The sequence below is a fragment of the Oncorhynchus kisutch genome, linkage group LG17 (assembly GCF_002021735.2).
Source record: "Oncorhynchus kisutch isolate 150728-3 linkage group LG17, Okis_V2, whole genome shotgun sequence".
Classification (NCBI taxonomy): Eukaryota; Metazoa; Chordata; class Actinopteri; order Salmoniformes; family Salmonidae; genus Oncorhynchus; species Oncorhynchus kisutch.
The window spans coordinates 25,129,343-25,143,726 of record NC_034190.2 but is presented as its reverse complement, the minus strand read 5'-3'; the positions used below and the strand labels follow the sequence as shown (position 1 = coordinate 25,143,726).

General features: G+C 42.0%; 2 protein-coding genes across 4 annotated transcripts; both read right to left on the bottom strand.

Moving 5' to 3' along the window:
• Positions 1 to 3,994: 3,994 nt before the first annotated feature.
• Positions 3,995 to 14,346, bottom strand: LOC109907386 (nuclear inhibitor of protein phosphatase 1). 2 transcript variants are annotated; one of them, XM_031793437.1, is made up of 11 exons: positions 14,208 to 14,346; positions 13,733 to 13,831; positions 13,464 to 13,577; positions 13,251 to 13,325; positions 12,985 to 13,161; positions 9,119 to 9,179; positions 8,440 to 8,593; positions 7,986 to 8,206; positions 7,697 to 7,841; positions 7,489 to 7,553; positions 3,995 to 5,654 (listed from the first exon to the last, which is right to left on the bottom strand). In XM_031793437.1, exons 8-11 carry the CDS (start codon positions 8,133 to 8,135, stop codon positions 5,283 to 5,285), a joined length of 732 nt encoding a protein of 243 aa, XP_031649297.1. In that variant the 5' UTR covers positions 8,136 to 8,206; positions 8,440 to 8,593; positions 9,119 to 9,179; positions 12,985 to 13,161; positions 13,251 to 13,325; positions 13,464 to 13,577; positions 13,733 to 13,831; positions 14,208 to 14,346; the 3' UTR covers positions 3,995 to 5,282. The 2 variants fall into 2 exon arrangements, with proteins under 2 accessions (XP_031649297.1, XP_020360907.1); XM_020505318.2 differs by lacking the exons at positions 12,985 to 13,161; positions 13,251 to 13,325; positions 13,464 to 13,577; positions 13,733 to 13,831; positions 14,208 to 14,346 and adding an exon at positions 9,680 to 10,063.
• LOC109907388 (replication protein A 32 kDa subunit) lies at positions 10,177 to 14,319 on the bottom strand. Of its 2 annotated transcripts, none has more exons than XM_031793439.1 (7): positions 14,208 to 14,319; positions 13,733 to 13,831; positions 13,464 to 13,577; positions 13,251 to 13,325; positions 12,985 to 13,161; positions 10,623 to 10,723; positions 10,177 to 10,504 (listed from the first exon to the last, which is right to left on the bottom strand). In XM_031793439.1, the coding sequence occupies exons 2-7, from the start codon at positions 13,814 to 13,816 to the stop codon at positions 10,423 to 10,425; spliced, it is 633 nt and encodes a 210-aa protein (XP_031649299.1). In that variant the 5' UTR covers positions 13,817 to 13,831; positions 14,208 to 14,319; the 3' UTR covers positions 10,177 to 10,422. The 2 variants fall into 2 exon arrangements, with proteins under 2 accessions (XP_031649299.1, XP_031649298.1); XM_031793438.1 differs by lacking the exon at positions 14,208 to 14,319 and adding an exon at positions 13,987 to 14,118.
• Positions 14,347 to 14,384: the final 38 nt, after the last annotated feature.

The following is a 14,384-nucleotide window of genomic DNA, read 5'->3' as shown; positions in this document are numbered from 1 at the left end:
AACACAACGCAGAATGGGCCCTGCCTCCCTAAGCTTTGATGAATACCAATGTGGTATTAACAATATTTTTAAATCTGCAGTGGCAATATTCATTTTTGGATGGACTGTATAAACAATGTGTACCCATTGATTTTTGAAGAATATAACTTAGAAATGCCTCATGAGCTTAGTTCAACTGTCATACCCCATCAGAACCCAAAATGTAAGCTTGTTTTTCAGAACATGGATAAAATGATAATTTTGATATCATGGATGCTGTCCTGGCATCCATACCTCTGTCTATGAATTTGAGAGTGGTTACATTTCTCCAGTCCCATCCCTCAGCTTTTTACCAAAACACTTTGTCAACTTCTGTCCCGCTTTAAGAATCCCTGTGTTCATTGTGCCGTGTGTGTGTGTGTGTGTGTGTGTGTGTGTGTGTGTGTGTGTGTGTGTGTGTGTGTGTGTGTGTGTGCGCGACAGACAGTCTTCCCTCTGCCACACCTGCATAAGAGAGGTTTAGCTAACACTCCCACACCTACTGTAACGCTAATCCTGTTTCAGATTGCACCTTCAACCATGAAATCCACTCACAGAGAGAGAGAAAATACACAGTGATGCAGTGTAGGGAGAGGTGCAACGAAGATAATCTTCCCCGTCACTTTCCTCCTCTGGCTGTAAGGAAACAGAAAGGAAATGGCACAATTAAAGAATGACAGCAGTCAGATGGATGCAACCAGAGCATACATAACTGGACGCAACCAGAGCCATACATACCTGGATGTAACCAGAGCCATACATACCTGGATGTAACCAGAGCCATACATAACTGGATGCAACCAGAGCCATACATAACTGGATGCAACCAGAGCCATACATAACTGGATGCAACCAGAGCCATACATAACTGGATGCAACCAGAGCCATACATAACTGGATGTAACCAGAGCCATACATAACTGGATGCAACCAGAGCCATACATAACTGGATGCAACCAGAGCCATACATAACTGGATGCAACCAGAGCCATACATAACTGGATGCAACCAGAGCCATACATAACTGGATGCAACCAGAGCCATACATAACTGGATGCAACCAGAGCCATACATAACTGGATGCAACCAGAGCCATACATAACTGGATGCAACCAGAGCCATACATAACTGGATGCAACCAGAGCCATACATAACTGGATGCAACCAGAGCCATACATAACTGGATGCAACCAGAGCCATACATAACTGGATGCAACCAGAGCCATACATAACTGGATGCAACCAGAGCCATACATAACTGGATGTAACCAGAGCCATACATAACTGGATGTAACCAGAGCCATACATAACTGGATGCAACCAGAGCCATACATAACTGGATGCAACCAGAGCCATACATAACTGGATGTAACCAGAGCCATACATAACTGGATGCAACCAGAGCCATACATAACTGGATGTAACCAGAGCCATACATAACTGGATGCAACCAGAGCCATACATAACTGGATGCAACCAGAGCCATACATAACTGGATGTAACCAGAGCCATACATAACTGGATGCAACCAGAGCCATACATAACTGGATGCAACCAGAGCCATACATAACTGGATGCAACCAGAGCCATACATAACTGGGTGCAACCAGAGCCATACATAACTGGATGTAACCAGAGCCATACATAACTGGATGCAACCAGAGCCATACATAACTGGATGTAACCAGAGCCATACATAACTGGATGTAACCACTAGATAAAAACAGACATTTCAGGTTAGAAGGGAAATAGAGAATAGCCTCTATTTATTTTACACTGAAATCACAGGGTTTGCCCTAAAGGCAAAGCAACTATGTGTCATATACAAAGTAAATGTGTAAATGAAATGACCCAGTCCTGTGGACCAGGGGACCATTCAGTTACTAATTCAGTCAATTCATGAATCAAAAAAATCCTCATATTAAACAATGGACCATTTTCAACTCATGAATCATTTAAATTCATTAAACTGAACTTGGCCCAACCCGGCTGTAGACATTGAAATATCCCTCCTAAGAAAAATGGAGCAGGAGTTCCCATGAACTGGTGTGACCGCTGTGGTCTGCTGCCCTAGCAGTGATCCCATAATGGATCTGGCTGGCCTGCCTAGCTTACTGTACACTGAAGGAAAGTCCTTGAGCTGGCTGACTGACCAACACAGCTCTGTCTACAGGGTGGAGTAGGGAACACACTTACTGCATGATGAAGTCACTCCCAGGGACCAAGGCACAACTACACAAGAGCCTGCCTACAGTCTGCAGAAGTGAGCACTCATTCACTACCCCACAATGTGACCTCAGAAATGGACTGGTGGAAATATATTGGATTCTACCTCCACCACATGCCTATACCAATCCAATACTTGAACCTATGTGAAGGAATGAGCAAGTGCACACTCCAGGGGAGAAGAGTATTGAATCAGAACATCAGAGGCCTAGTAGGAATGTAGAGGTGTAGAACATTGGGTGTGACAAGGTGGCAGAGGGGTAGGAGGCTTTGTGAGGATGTCACCAAGTGGTTTCCTCCCTGTCTCCCCCGTCTCTCTAACGTCTTGAGAGTTCCGCTTCACTGTGTGCGACAGGCGATTGGGGTGATCAGGGCCGGCGGGCTCTCTCCACCCCTCCTTCACTCAACTGTCTCAGCAGGTCACCTGTGGCCCCTGAAGCCTTCAGGGGCCACTACATCACAACATGTGAGTTGCATGCTCAATATAATAATATATACTGATGGATAATATACCAGTATTACAGGTAGTATATTTTAGTCTCCATTTTGCATTCCATGTGTGAAACTATCAGGAAATATATTTTATTTTCTCTGCCATATACACTCGTGTTAAATCATGTGAGGCAGAATATATTTTTATCATCTCAGTGGTCACAGGTTAACACTGAGGCGAGAGAGAAGGGAAGATGGAGAGAATTAAAAAAAGAAAAGATGGATTAGAAAGAAGAAAAAAAAAAGAGTTCAGAGGGTCGTATCTCATTAAGCAATTGAGAAAGTTAATTAGGCAGAGCTGATAATTATTGCCATGGCAACCTGAGCGCACTCATGCAAATTTGATTAAGGAGTTGCTGGTGGTTTATCTGCACTGGGGAGACAGGAAGAATCCCAAATGACACCCTATTCCCCATCTAGTGCATAGAGCTCTGGTTGAAAGTAGTACACTATAAAGGGAATAGGGTGCCATTTGAGACACACAACAGACAGCAAAGCAGGGCCAGCAAAGAGCCCCAGAGACCCCTACAGGTGAAATTGTGCAGCTGCATATTCTCTTACCAAACCCACTCCAGAGTTTCTCTAAGTAAGATCACCTCATAGAGCACAGCATGACTATGGTGTTGACAACATTCCCTTACAGCAGACGATCACAAGCATTAAGATGTTACTAAAATATATAATATCAGCCAAAAGGCAAAACACGGACAGCTTTACTACTGGCCCTCGAAATTGGGACAGGATGAGTCTTTGATTGGCCTTTATCATTGTCCATTCAAAATCAACAATGATCAGTCCTATTCACAATATTAATCATGAACCCTGCGTCTGCTACAATTAATTTATACAGAATACTAACAATATCAATATCTCCAATATGGATGTGTCTTCCTAATAATGGTTTCATTTTCATTCCTAGATGGAGAACATTTGTGACACAACAAGTATGAGTTTAGTGATCCACTGAGGTAGACATCCTGGGTTGTTTCTCGATTCCACAAAGAGAGCAGAGCACAGTACACATGTTGCCCTCTGGTGGAAAAGAGATCAACAACTATAAGAACACAACCATTCAAAATGAGCCACATGTTGATTGAACCGGACACGGCATTGACCATTGAAATACAACCATTCAAAATGAGCCACACTGTAGATTTTTTTAACATTGTCTGCAGCTTGTGCATCAAATAGATATTGTGAAGGATAAATACCCTTCGTGATGCAGCAAGTAACAATGATTGCTAATCACTGCCATCTATGGGATTACAACAATTTATTTCTTAATTTTACTCCTATAAAACCTCAGAATGGTTTTGAGGACAAATTCCTTTTCAAACGATGTTTGCTTTAACAAACCCACAAGTAATACTCAAACAAAAAACAATGGATGAAATTTGAGGTTTAAATTAGATGAGACCTACGTCAAACTCATCACCTTGAGGAAGTAACGGACACATTTGACATGTTCCCAGAACAGACAATCACATTCATTTAGCTGAACAATCCCTTAATTAGCCATCCCAGGAGCTTCCTCAGTAGATGGCATCATGTAAAGTAACAAGGCAAAACTGGCGACATGAAAGCAACAGCAGAGACCCAGTGGGAGATTTCTCTAGGGACAAAACGAATCCTCCTCTCCCACCATCATCTCACACAGTGGAGAGAGAAGAGTATGGATTATTACTGTTTATTATACAAATATCAAAGATATTAATTCTAATAACCTGCATGTCACTTTGTTTAAACTTTATTTATTTTCTAAACTGAATTTCATACATATCTGACAATAATGGGTTCCATTTCAACCAACCCCCCAATTCTCATATAAAAATAGCAAAAAATTATAATACAACTGTCTCACACACAAAAACTGCTGTTTCTTCATCGTTTCTTTAAAGCCAATCTGTACCCACAGTTCATAGCCTTGTCTGAGTGGATTATTAAAACATCTAGCAGGCCTTGTCTGGTTAATGTTACCCTCTGTATTGACAGAATCATGGTTTTCAGTGAAACCAACGGCACTAAAAATATCCACAAAGGCAAAATCATACTGTGAATCAAACAGTCAGAGAGTGAATAGCGAGTTTATAAGATATTTTTCTGCAACAGAGCAATGTTTCATTTTGTTTAAAATAATGAATAAATAAAGCTGTAAAACAATGGACCAATCTGTGTTAGTTACAATACGCTAATCTGAGGTCAGTCAGACATTACTTTGTCAGTTTAAGTGAGTTGAGCAATAAAAATATAACAATATACGTATGAAGCAGACAAAAACAAACATCCAAACCAAAATAATATATTATTCTCACAAACATTTCCCTATATCAGGGATCCCTATATCCCTTTGTCACAGCTTGTACAGTACAGGAAGTCTTGATTGATTGGTTGTCCAGAGACGTGACCACTCTCCTAACTAATACTAACCCCTCCCATTATATTGTCCAGGGAGGTGCTATGTGCAAATTTGAAATGGTACCCTATATAGTGCATTACCTTTGGCCAGTAGTGCACTAAGGGAAATAGGTTGCCATTTTGAAAATGACCTATATTAGAAGAGAAGGGGTGGGCTTCTTCCCTGGCCACGCCTCCTTGGCGTATTTCTTCTTGCGTGGTTCGTTGAGAGCCTCGGTGGTGTAGGGTCCGGGGGCCAGGATAACAGCAGGGCTGGGGGTGACGAAGGGCTGTGCTGAGGCTGAGGTGGGGGAGAGGTCCACCTCGGGAGCAGGGTTAGGGAAGACTAGCGGCAGGCCCCCCAGGATAGTAGCTCCACCCTGGGCCATGGCGGGGAGGGAGCCGGCCTCTCCAATGGTGGGTGGGAGGTCTCCATAGAGCCCTCCACTGAAGGGGAAGTTCTGCATGCGTCTGGCCACAGAGTCCTCCAGACCTAGTGTAGCGTGACCCTCCATCTTCCTCTTCTGATTGGGTAGCAGGGTTTAGGGGGGAATGAGAAGATTGAAGATGGCAATATAGAAGCGTCAACTGTAAAGCACTGTGAAGTACTCTCTGACAAATAGTCTGAAAAGGGATTTATGAATCAAATGTGATTGATTGACCTCAATTTGTCAACACAACATCAACTTTTAGCATTAATTGATTGGAGATGGATCAACACGAAGGTAATTATAGTTGTGTTTTTATATTTCTATTAGTTTAGTTTCAGTTAGTTTTCAGTTTTAGTTGTATACAGATATTTAGCTTTTATATTATTTAGATTCAGTTTAAGAATCAGGAACAGAAGGAGGCTTGGAGACATGTGCTATATCGTTTTTTGGGGTGTTTTTGGGCATGTCACTTCTTTCAAGTGGGGGGCAGTAATATATAAGGTGATGGGTAAGGTTAGGTTTAAATTATTAAGTCAATCTCAATGAGACTTGGATTTAAAAGGAAAAGCACCAAAACTGGTGCAAAAAATATGTTCAAAAGAATTGAGTCAGCTACCTATGTATTTATTTGGACAGTGAAGAAAAACGTTTAATTTGGCTCTATACTCCAACATGTTAGATTAAAGATCAAATGTTCCATATGAGGCGACAGTACAGAATGTCCGCTTTTATTTGAGTGTATTTTCATACATACTGTATCTGTTTTACCATTTAGAAATGAATTCAATTTATGCATCTAGTACCCCCATTTGAAGGTGTAAAAAGTATTTGGACAAATTCACTTGTGTATTAAAGTAGTCCCCCCAAAAAATGTAGAGGTCGTGTAAGTTGTGCGAGTCACTTTTATTGTAAATAAGAATATAATGTTTCTTAAAACCTCTACATGATCGGTGGGTCCCCCGCAGGACGGTTGAGCTAACGTAGGCTAATGCGATTAGCATGGGGTTGTAAGTAACAAGAAAATTACCCAGGACATAGACATATTAAATTCTTGTTAATCTAACTGCACTGTCCAATTTACAGTAGCTATTACAGTGAAAGAATATCATGCTATTGTTTGAGGGGAGTGCACAGTTATGAAAAATTATTAACAAACCAAAATCGGCACATTTGGACAGTCTTGAAACAAAATTGTGAACATAAATGCAATGGTTCATTGGATCAGTCTAAAACGTTGCACATACACTGCTGCCATCTAGCTGCCAAAATCTACATTGCGCCTGGGCTAGAATAATACGTTACAGCCTTTCTCTAAAAGATGGTAAAAAAAAAATACATGGTTTTTTTCTTTGTTTTATCTTTTACCAGATCTAATGTGTTATATTCTCCTACATTTATTTCACATTTCCACAAACTTCAGTGTTTCCTTTCAAATGGTATCAAGAATATGCATATTCTTGCTTCAGGTCCTGAGTTACAGGCAGTTAGATTTGGGTATGTCATTTTAGGCAAATATTGAAGGGCAGATCCTTAAGAGGTTTAACCTCTACATTAATGTGGATGCTACCATAATTAGGGATAATCATGAATGAATTGTGAATAAGAGGCAGAAATAAATCAAAAGCTAGCCGCATTTACACACCAGCTTCAGTAGCTTGGAAACCATTACATTTTTGCCCAATGTTAAGAAAAATAACATTTAAAAAAAAACAGAATTCATGATTGTTTTTATTTAAGTTTGTTTTGGAGTCAAAGATATTGTTTTCGGTATAGTTTTTGTTTTTTTAAACAGTTTTGATTTTATTTTGTTCACTAAATCGTTTTTTCTTGATTTTGAACAACAACAACCTTGGTCAACACAACTTTTGCCATTTTTCTCAAGAATCATCCCCAGCATAAAGTAAGAGATAGACGTGAAGAAGTTTACCTTGATCGGGACAACAGCAGTCTGTACCATGTTCCTGAAGCGCCCTACTGATGGGTCGACGTCCTCTGTAAAAACAAGAAGACACACAGGATTACATTTTGAAATGTGTGTGCGCGCACGCATCTGCATTTGTGCACGGGTGTGTGTTCTTGCATGTCTGTGTGCAAGCGTGTGTGTATGGGCACGTGGGTCATCAACCCTAACACACCTGGGTTGATGATGACCTCCTCCTCACTGAAGGAGACCCTGCTACTCCTCCTCTTCCTCTTGGGCCTCACAATGTCCAGATTGCCATCCTCAATGGTCAGGGTGGAGATACGCTTGTTGTGGGCCGTGTTGAACTCTGTCAGGTTCTGGAACAGGTGAAACAAGAGGATGGATGCAGTCAGGTTCATCAAACAGATGGAGAAACCAGAAAATTCTACATTAGCTGCTTGAACAAAACAAATATATCGCTCAAGAACTCAAGCAGTCCCCTGTCCCACACAAACACACACCTCCAGCTCAGTCTCCTCCTCAGGTAGACCCAGCAGTCCTTTGAGCTCCTCGTCCTCCCCTGCCTTCACCTCCCCTCCAGGTATGGTGTTAGTCTGGGTCTGGGGCTTCTCTCTCAGGGTGTAGACCCGTGTGGACGCCCCGAACGACATGGTGGAGTCGATGGGCACCTGCTGGGGCTTGTGGGGCTCCAGACGGATACGACCTAGGAATGTACCATGTGCTAGGGGGACAGAGTAACATGGATTGTCCTTTCAAAATGTAACTTCATGTTGAAGTTCACATATCTTCTATTTGGCATCTACAATGACATGGCATGACCCAAACCTTTTTGTACCAGGGGCCAGCAAGCTACGGTTCTCTTTCTTGAACATTTACACTGAAACAAACACTTGACAACTGACTACCAGACAACAAAGAAACACTGCAGGATACTAAGCAGTACTAGATACTCACTGCTGTTGAGGTCGATCAGGAAAACCCTCTTGAGGTGTCTGTGGTAGACCAGGGCTGAGTGGATACGAGAACACGACTGGTGGTCTATGGTGAAGTCACACAAGTCTGGGTTCCGCCCAAACAGGTAGTATTTCTTTTCATCAATGATTAGCTTCTACCAAATGAAAAAATTTGCCAGGATGAAATGTCAACAGAGTTGCCTATCTCAGGTCATGGACTGGTATTGCAATGGTTTTCTATAGAAAAGATTTTGTAACATACACCGGATAGGTGCAGTGAAATGTGGTGTTTTACAGGGTCAGCCATAGTAGTATGTCAGCCCTGGCGCAAATTAGGGTTAAGTGCCTGGTTCAAGGGCAATTTAGGGTTAGGGATAAATGACTTGTGGGTCCTTGACTGCATTGGAATTCAAGGGGTCACTAGGTTAGGTAGGCAGAGAGAGAGAACGGACATTATTCCATGTTTGTTTAAGCACATCTTCCAACACAGTGACATGTGCAGCAAATATATAATATAGGCCCTACACCTTATAACATACTTTAAGTCTTATATTTAAATTAACATTAGGCTACTTGATACAAGCCATATCTTCTGCACAGAGGCATTGCTCTTGCTTCTGTGGTTATTTTTGTCCAGCACCAAAAAGGTTGGGGTCGGGGGTTAAGACTAGTAGACTTACCTCTACTAGCTTGTCTCCCTTCACCACATCTAGATGGAGTCCAGGGGGAGGTTTCCCTGCCCTGACAAAACAAAGTGAATGTCAATTGCATGTTGTAATTATGCTTTTATTCAAATGGAGGCTGTTTTGCCTTGCTGCATAACTAGTTGATCAAGACTACCGATTTGCAATACCATTTCTTCAAATATTTTGCATGTGTGAACTGCACAAGCAATACTGTTATTCTTGTCTTGAGAAAGGAACACGCTTGCAAATGCTGCATAACAGTAAGCATTCTGGCACACCATACAGCTTTAGCAAACCCTGCTGCATGATTTCACTGACAAGCTAACGTTAGAGCATTCAAACAGCTAGCATACTACTGTGACTGAGCACTCCAATATCATAGCGAAGTTAACCAGATAGCTAGCTAGTTAGCGCATGTTTCTAGCAAGCAAACTACATCCTATTTCGATGCGACAATCTAATTCACTTCACCGACATGGACCTTACAACACTCTACTGCATGCTTTTGATTTTTGACAGTCAAAATTATGCATTAGACATCGTCGCTGGTCTTACCATGACGGGCAGTCAAAAAGAGGTGTGTTTGTGCTTGGGTTTGCTGCCATCTTACACCGTGCACTAGTAGTGAATGCTGGGAATGTGAGGACTACAGGGGAGTCTGTAGAAAGCTGGGAATCGTAGTTTATTATGAAATAATATTATGGAAGTTAATAAACCTACTTTAATTCCCCTGGTTTAAATATCTATGCTATATACGTTGGAGATCAAATTGTTTGGGGTAGATTTATAACAAGTTTCCCACGATTGTGGAGGTTCAGTTGTTGCGTGGCAAATCAAGACAATACAATTTTGACTATTCATTTTTTTCATTGCATAATGACATTTCACCAAGTAATCATTTATCCAATCAACATTTTACACTGTACATCAGCTGTTACATACCAGAGGACCTCAAAACAAAAATATGTAAAATAAAATTAGGCCACAGAGTCACCATATTTGAGAGTAAATAATATAAATAACAAAATCATAAAAAGTAACAGACATGCATGTTGATAAACCAAAATGTTCTGTCTTTTTATTTAAAAACTTCCTATAGCCATTGATGTAAGTTGACCTTAAACAACCGAAGACATTCTCTACCCCAGGGATAACAACTCTTAACCTATGAGGTCCGCAACCTGCTGGTTCTGTTCTACCTGATAATTGCACTCACACCTAATCAGTAACTGATTAGAGGGGGAACAATGAAAACATGCAGTGGACTGACTTCAAGGTACAGAGTTGAGTTTGGGGGCCTAGCCAGTAGTGGCCCTGAAATGCTTGTCGTCAATGGTGGAGAAGATGTGGCCTTCTCTGATAAGAAACTCCAAGGTCTGGCTGCATGGAGTAAAGGGGAAAAGGAAGCGTTAGACCAGGTAGAGAAAAGAGACTAAGATTTTTTTTTTTTGTTCTCCCTACTGAACCCCCCCCCCCCCCCAAAAAGAGTATCTGTTACCTGATGGCAGTCATGCTGAGGTACCCCAGCTTAATGTCTAGCTCCTCTAGACTTATGCCCCTGGGCTTGGAGTCTGAGCAACTCCTGATCAGGTTCAACACCTTACAGGAGGAGAAATAAAGCCATTGGTCTTTTGACCAAATCACATCTTACACATCAGATCTTTTTCAGAACTGATCTGGTTGTGAAAAAAATATCAGAATTGGACGGTCTGTGTAAATGTAGCCTTAACCTACATGCCAAACTAGAATGTTCCAAACACACCAAGACAGTCGTGAAGAGGGAACGACAAAGCCTATTCCAACTCAGTGTAACGGATGTGAAACGGCTAGCTAATTAGTGGTGGTGCACGCTAAATAGTGTTTCAATCGGTGACGTCACTTGCTCTGAGACCTTGAAGTAGTGGTTACCCTTGCTCTGCAAGGGCCGCGGCTTTTGTGGAGCGATGGGTAACGATGCTTCGTGGGTGACTGTTGTTAATGTGTGCAGAGGGTCCCTGGTTCCTGCCCGGGTACGGTCTAAAGCTATACTGTTACATCAGGAAACTAAAAAGATTTGGCATGGGTCCGGAGATCCTCAAAAGGTTCTACAGCTGCAACAGAGAGCATCCTGACAGGTTGCATCACTGCCTGGTACGGCAATTGCTCGGCCTCTGACCGCAAAGCACTACAGAGTGTAGTGCATACGGCCCAGTACATCACTGGGGCTAAGCTGCCTGCCATCCAGGACCTCTACAGCAGGCGGTGTCAGAGGAAGGCCCTAAAAATTGTCAAAGACCCCAGCCATAGACTGTTCTCTCTACTACCGCATGGCAAGCGGTACCGGAGTGCCAAGTCTAGGACGAAAAGGCTTCTCAACAGTTTTTACCCCCAAGCCATCTGGGGGGGGGGGGGGGGGGAGTAGAACTACAGTGTGGACTGATGGAGCTTACATGGACGTACCTGTAGTAAGTGGACCTACTGTCTGGGCTGGTGCTTCTGATGGTCCTGGCAGTGTGGAGGCCCAGTTCAGAAATCTTGTGCTCATGAATGTGCGGTGTCAAAAGACTTTGATAATGAATGAAGTTGACTTCATAGCTTTTATTGGTAAGGTTATCAATACGACTCGGGTTGTGGAAAGCAGAAATGCCAGGTTGAAGGTTATTGTGGAGACGGCAAGAAATATTGGTGGTAACATGTTACTGTTGAAATGGTTATTTTGACATGCTGAACAATCCTAAGGGTGGAGTGTTTCAGCATGATAAAGTTTAATGGGGTTGGGGAGGGTGTGGTAGAAGTTAAAGATTTATTTATTTTGAATTTTATTTTCATGGTAGTACAGAATTGGGCAGATCATGATTGATCGTACAGCCCACCACAGTAGGTGGCAGCATGCACTTAAACAATTGTTTGCGGACCGCCATGATATCATAGAAGGCCTAATATATAGTTATTATTACACAGACAAATCCATTGTCACGTTGCTTTCAAAACTGTAAACTGAGACCAGAAACAACCCCTACCCTCTGTCCCAAGACACAAACCCTTTTCACACTGCTTAGCCAAACCTAGCTAAGCTTAGCTGTGCTGGCTTCACATTCACACTAGTTGCTGGAACTGTGCTGGAAAGGTAATAAAATAATTTAAATGTTGAAGAGAATGATAAAATAATTCCACTCTGAAACCTTAACTGTATAAAATTTATTTGAATCATAAAATTATAATCTGATGTGTGTAGTTTTAGTCTGAATTAGGTTAAACAATGTATCTGTATAGTGGAAAAACACAGACTGTCTGAGCAAGGCGTAGTTTAGGATTTGAACTTGTGTGTGTGTGTGCCTAGTAAAATATCAAAGTAGAATTAAAACTGTGTTTGGACCGACCTGGCTAGGCCTCAGAGACTTGGGAGAGGACAGGGAGTACTTCTCAAGGTCTCCCTAATCTCGGGGGAATGGAACTGTCGGCTGGGTAGTGATACACAGTGGTGAGAACTATGGAGAAGGATAAAACTCAAACTCAACTGTTTGTGTGTATGCATGTGCGTAGGATACATACTGTTTGTGTGGAAGTATGTGCGCAGCTCTAAAATGGATGTTTTTGTATTCTTGACTTTAGAACGTTCTCCGAATAAACTGTACTAGCCTTTTGCATAAGCTCAGTCTTTGACTAATAATTATTAAACCCATGGTTTTACAAACCTTGGGGATTGGTCAAAGCTATTGATTGATTGTTATTATCATTGGGATTGAAAACTCTCGTAACAAAAGGACAATGTGAAAAGAAAATATCTAAACCAACATAGTATGGTTCAGCCCTATAATCCGAGTCAGGCATTAGAAGCTAGGGTCTAGGCGTTATATGTGCTGCAGGACTAGAGAACTGACCTGGCTCTGACTGGCACTCAGCCCGTAGGTTGATGCGTCTCCATCTCCAGGATTACCACCACCACAAAGGTTCCTGTTGTGCTGCATGTGGGCCTGCACTACCTCCAGCATGTGAGAGGTGATCTCATTCAGGTCCTCAAGGCAACAGAGGTTGAAAGCCACCAATGATCTTCGGCCCTGGCAGGAAGTATATGAAGGGGTACAGAAATGTGCCATACTCATGTGGAGAAATACTTGACTTAAAGTACTAAATCGAATACATTTACCTGAATGATACGCAGGCTTCCAGAGACCTTGACATAAGTCCCTGGGGACACAAAAGTACTGTCCACACCAGGATCCTGTAAGGATTCAGCAGTATATTATCTGCTATAGGAGAAACTAAAAATGATTTAAAAAAGTTGCCAATGCCCTATTTCTCCCCAACCTAGTTTTCATTTGAAACGTTTCTGGACGAAGACCTATAATTATCCACTTACTGCAGTGTCCACCCAGAGCTTCACGCCTAATGGTGGTCCAGTCATGTCGTCAACGGAGTACAAGACATTGTTTACTGAGGGAACCGTTCTCCTGACAATACCCACCACAGATACCTTCATCCAGAAATCAAATACAAAGACAGGTGTAGATGTTGAATCAATGCGGCGCTGCCAGGTTTTTTCTGGTTTGCGGTGAATAAAGTGGATAAACATGATATAGGACATACTGGGAACGAGCTCTAGGTTTCTCTACCAACAGACACACTCACCTGGTTGACCTCAATATCACCAACTCTGAAGACTTCCCCGACAGCCTTGGCAGACAGCAGTTGGGACACAGTGCACGGCATCATCAGAAGTACTGACCACTGTCACAGCAGGGCAATGAAAGCGTCACATTTTGGTCCACTGAAACTTGTCCATTTTATAAATATAAGAATGCTAGTTCAATGCATTCCAAGACAACATTGTCATTGTTCAGTTATGGGTTACGTTGTGACGACATGGGGGTTAAAAGAAACACCTTGGTTGTCTGCTGTCCTGACTGGAAGGTGGTAAATCCACCTGTGGACTGATTGTACCTGTATCCACTTCCTATATATGAGCCCCTGTTGTATACTTTGGAAAAACACATTGAACTGCACAACACATCTACTGAAAGCAGGTTCAATGAGTGACTAAAACTTTAAAATGCTAGTTAAATTAATGTGTGACATCTTAGTTGCAGGTCCCTTCGAAACTCACCTTGACCGCACTTGTAGTTGGAAGAGGGATTTTAGTTCGATTTGATCATTACAACTATCCCATAAGACTGAAAGGTGCAACACTTGACAGATCACCACATTTCAGCTCACTAGCAAAAAACGTTAGCCAATTATTCAATTAACCAATCAGAGACCAAAGTGTAGCAACCATATAACC

Bases quoted from the DNA above. Each gene is read 5' to 3' on its own strand.
- LOC109907386 (XM_020505318.2), bottom strand. From the start codon at position 9,729: ATGGCAGCAAACCCAAGCACAAACACACCTCTTTTTGACTGCCCGTCA. The intron at 8,207-8,439 runs GTGAGTATCTAG...CTGTCCCCCTAG, and splicing joins CCTGATCGACCTCAACAGCA to CACATGGTACATTCCTAGGT. The intron at 5,655-7,488 runs GTAAACTTCTTC...CTACCCAATCAG, and splicing joins CTGCTGTTGTCCCGATCAAG to AAGAGGAAGATGGAGGGTCA.
- LOC109907388 (XM_031793438.1), bottom strand. From the start codon at position 14,097: ATGTGTTTTTCCAAAGTATACAACAGGGGCTCATATATAGGAAGTGGA. The intron at 13,832-13,986 runs GTGTTTCTTTTA...CTGCTGTGACAG, and splicing joins CAGGACAGCAGACAACCAAG to TGGTCAGTACTTCTGATGAT. The intron at 13,326-13,463 runs GTAAGTGGATAA...GAATCCTTACAG, and splicing joins AGCTCTGGGTGGACACTGCA to GATCCTGGTGTGGACAGTAC.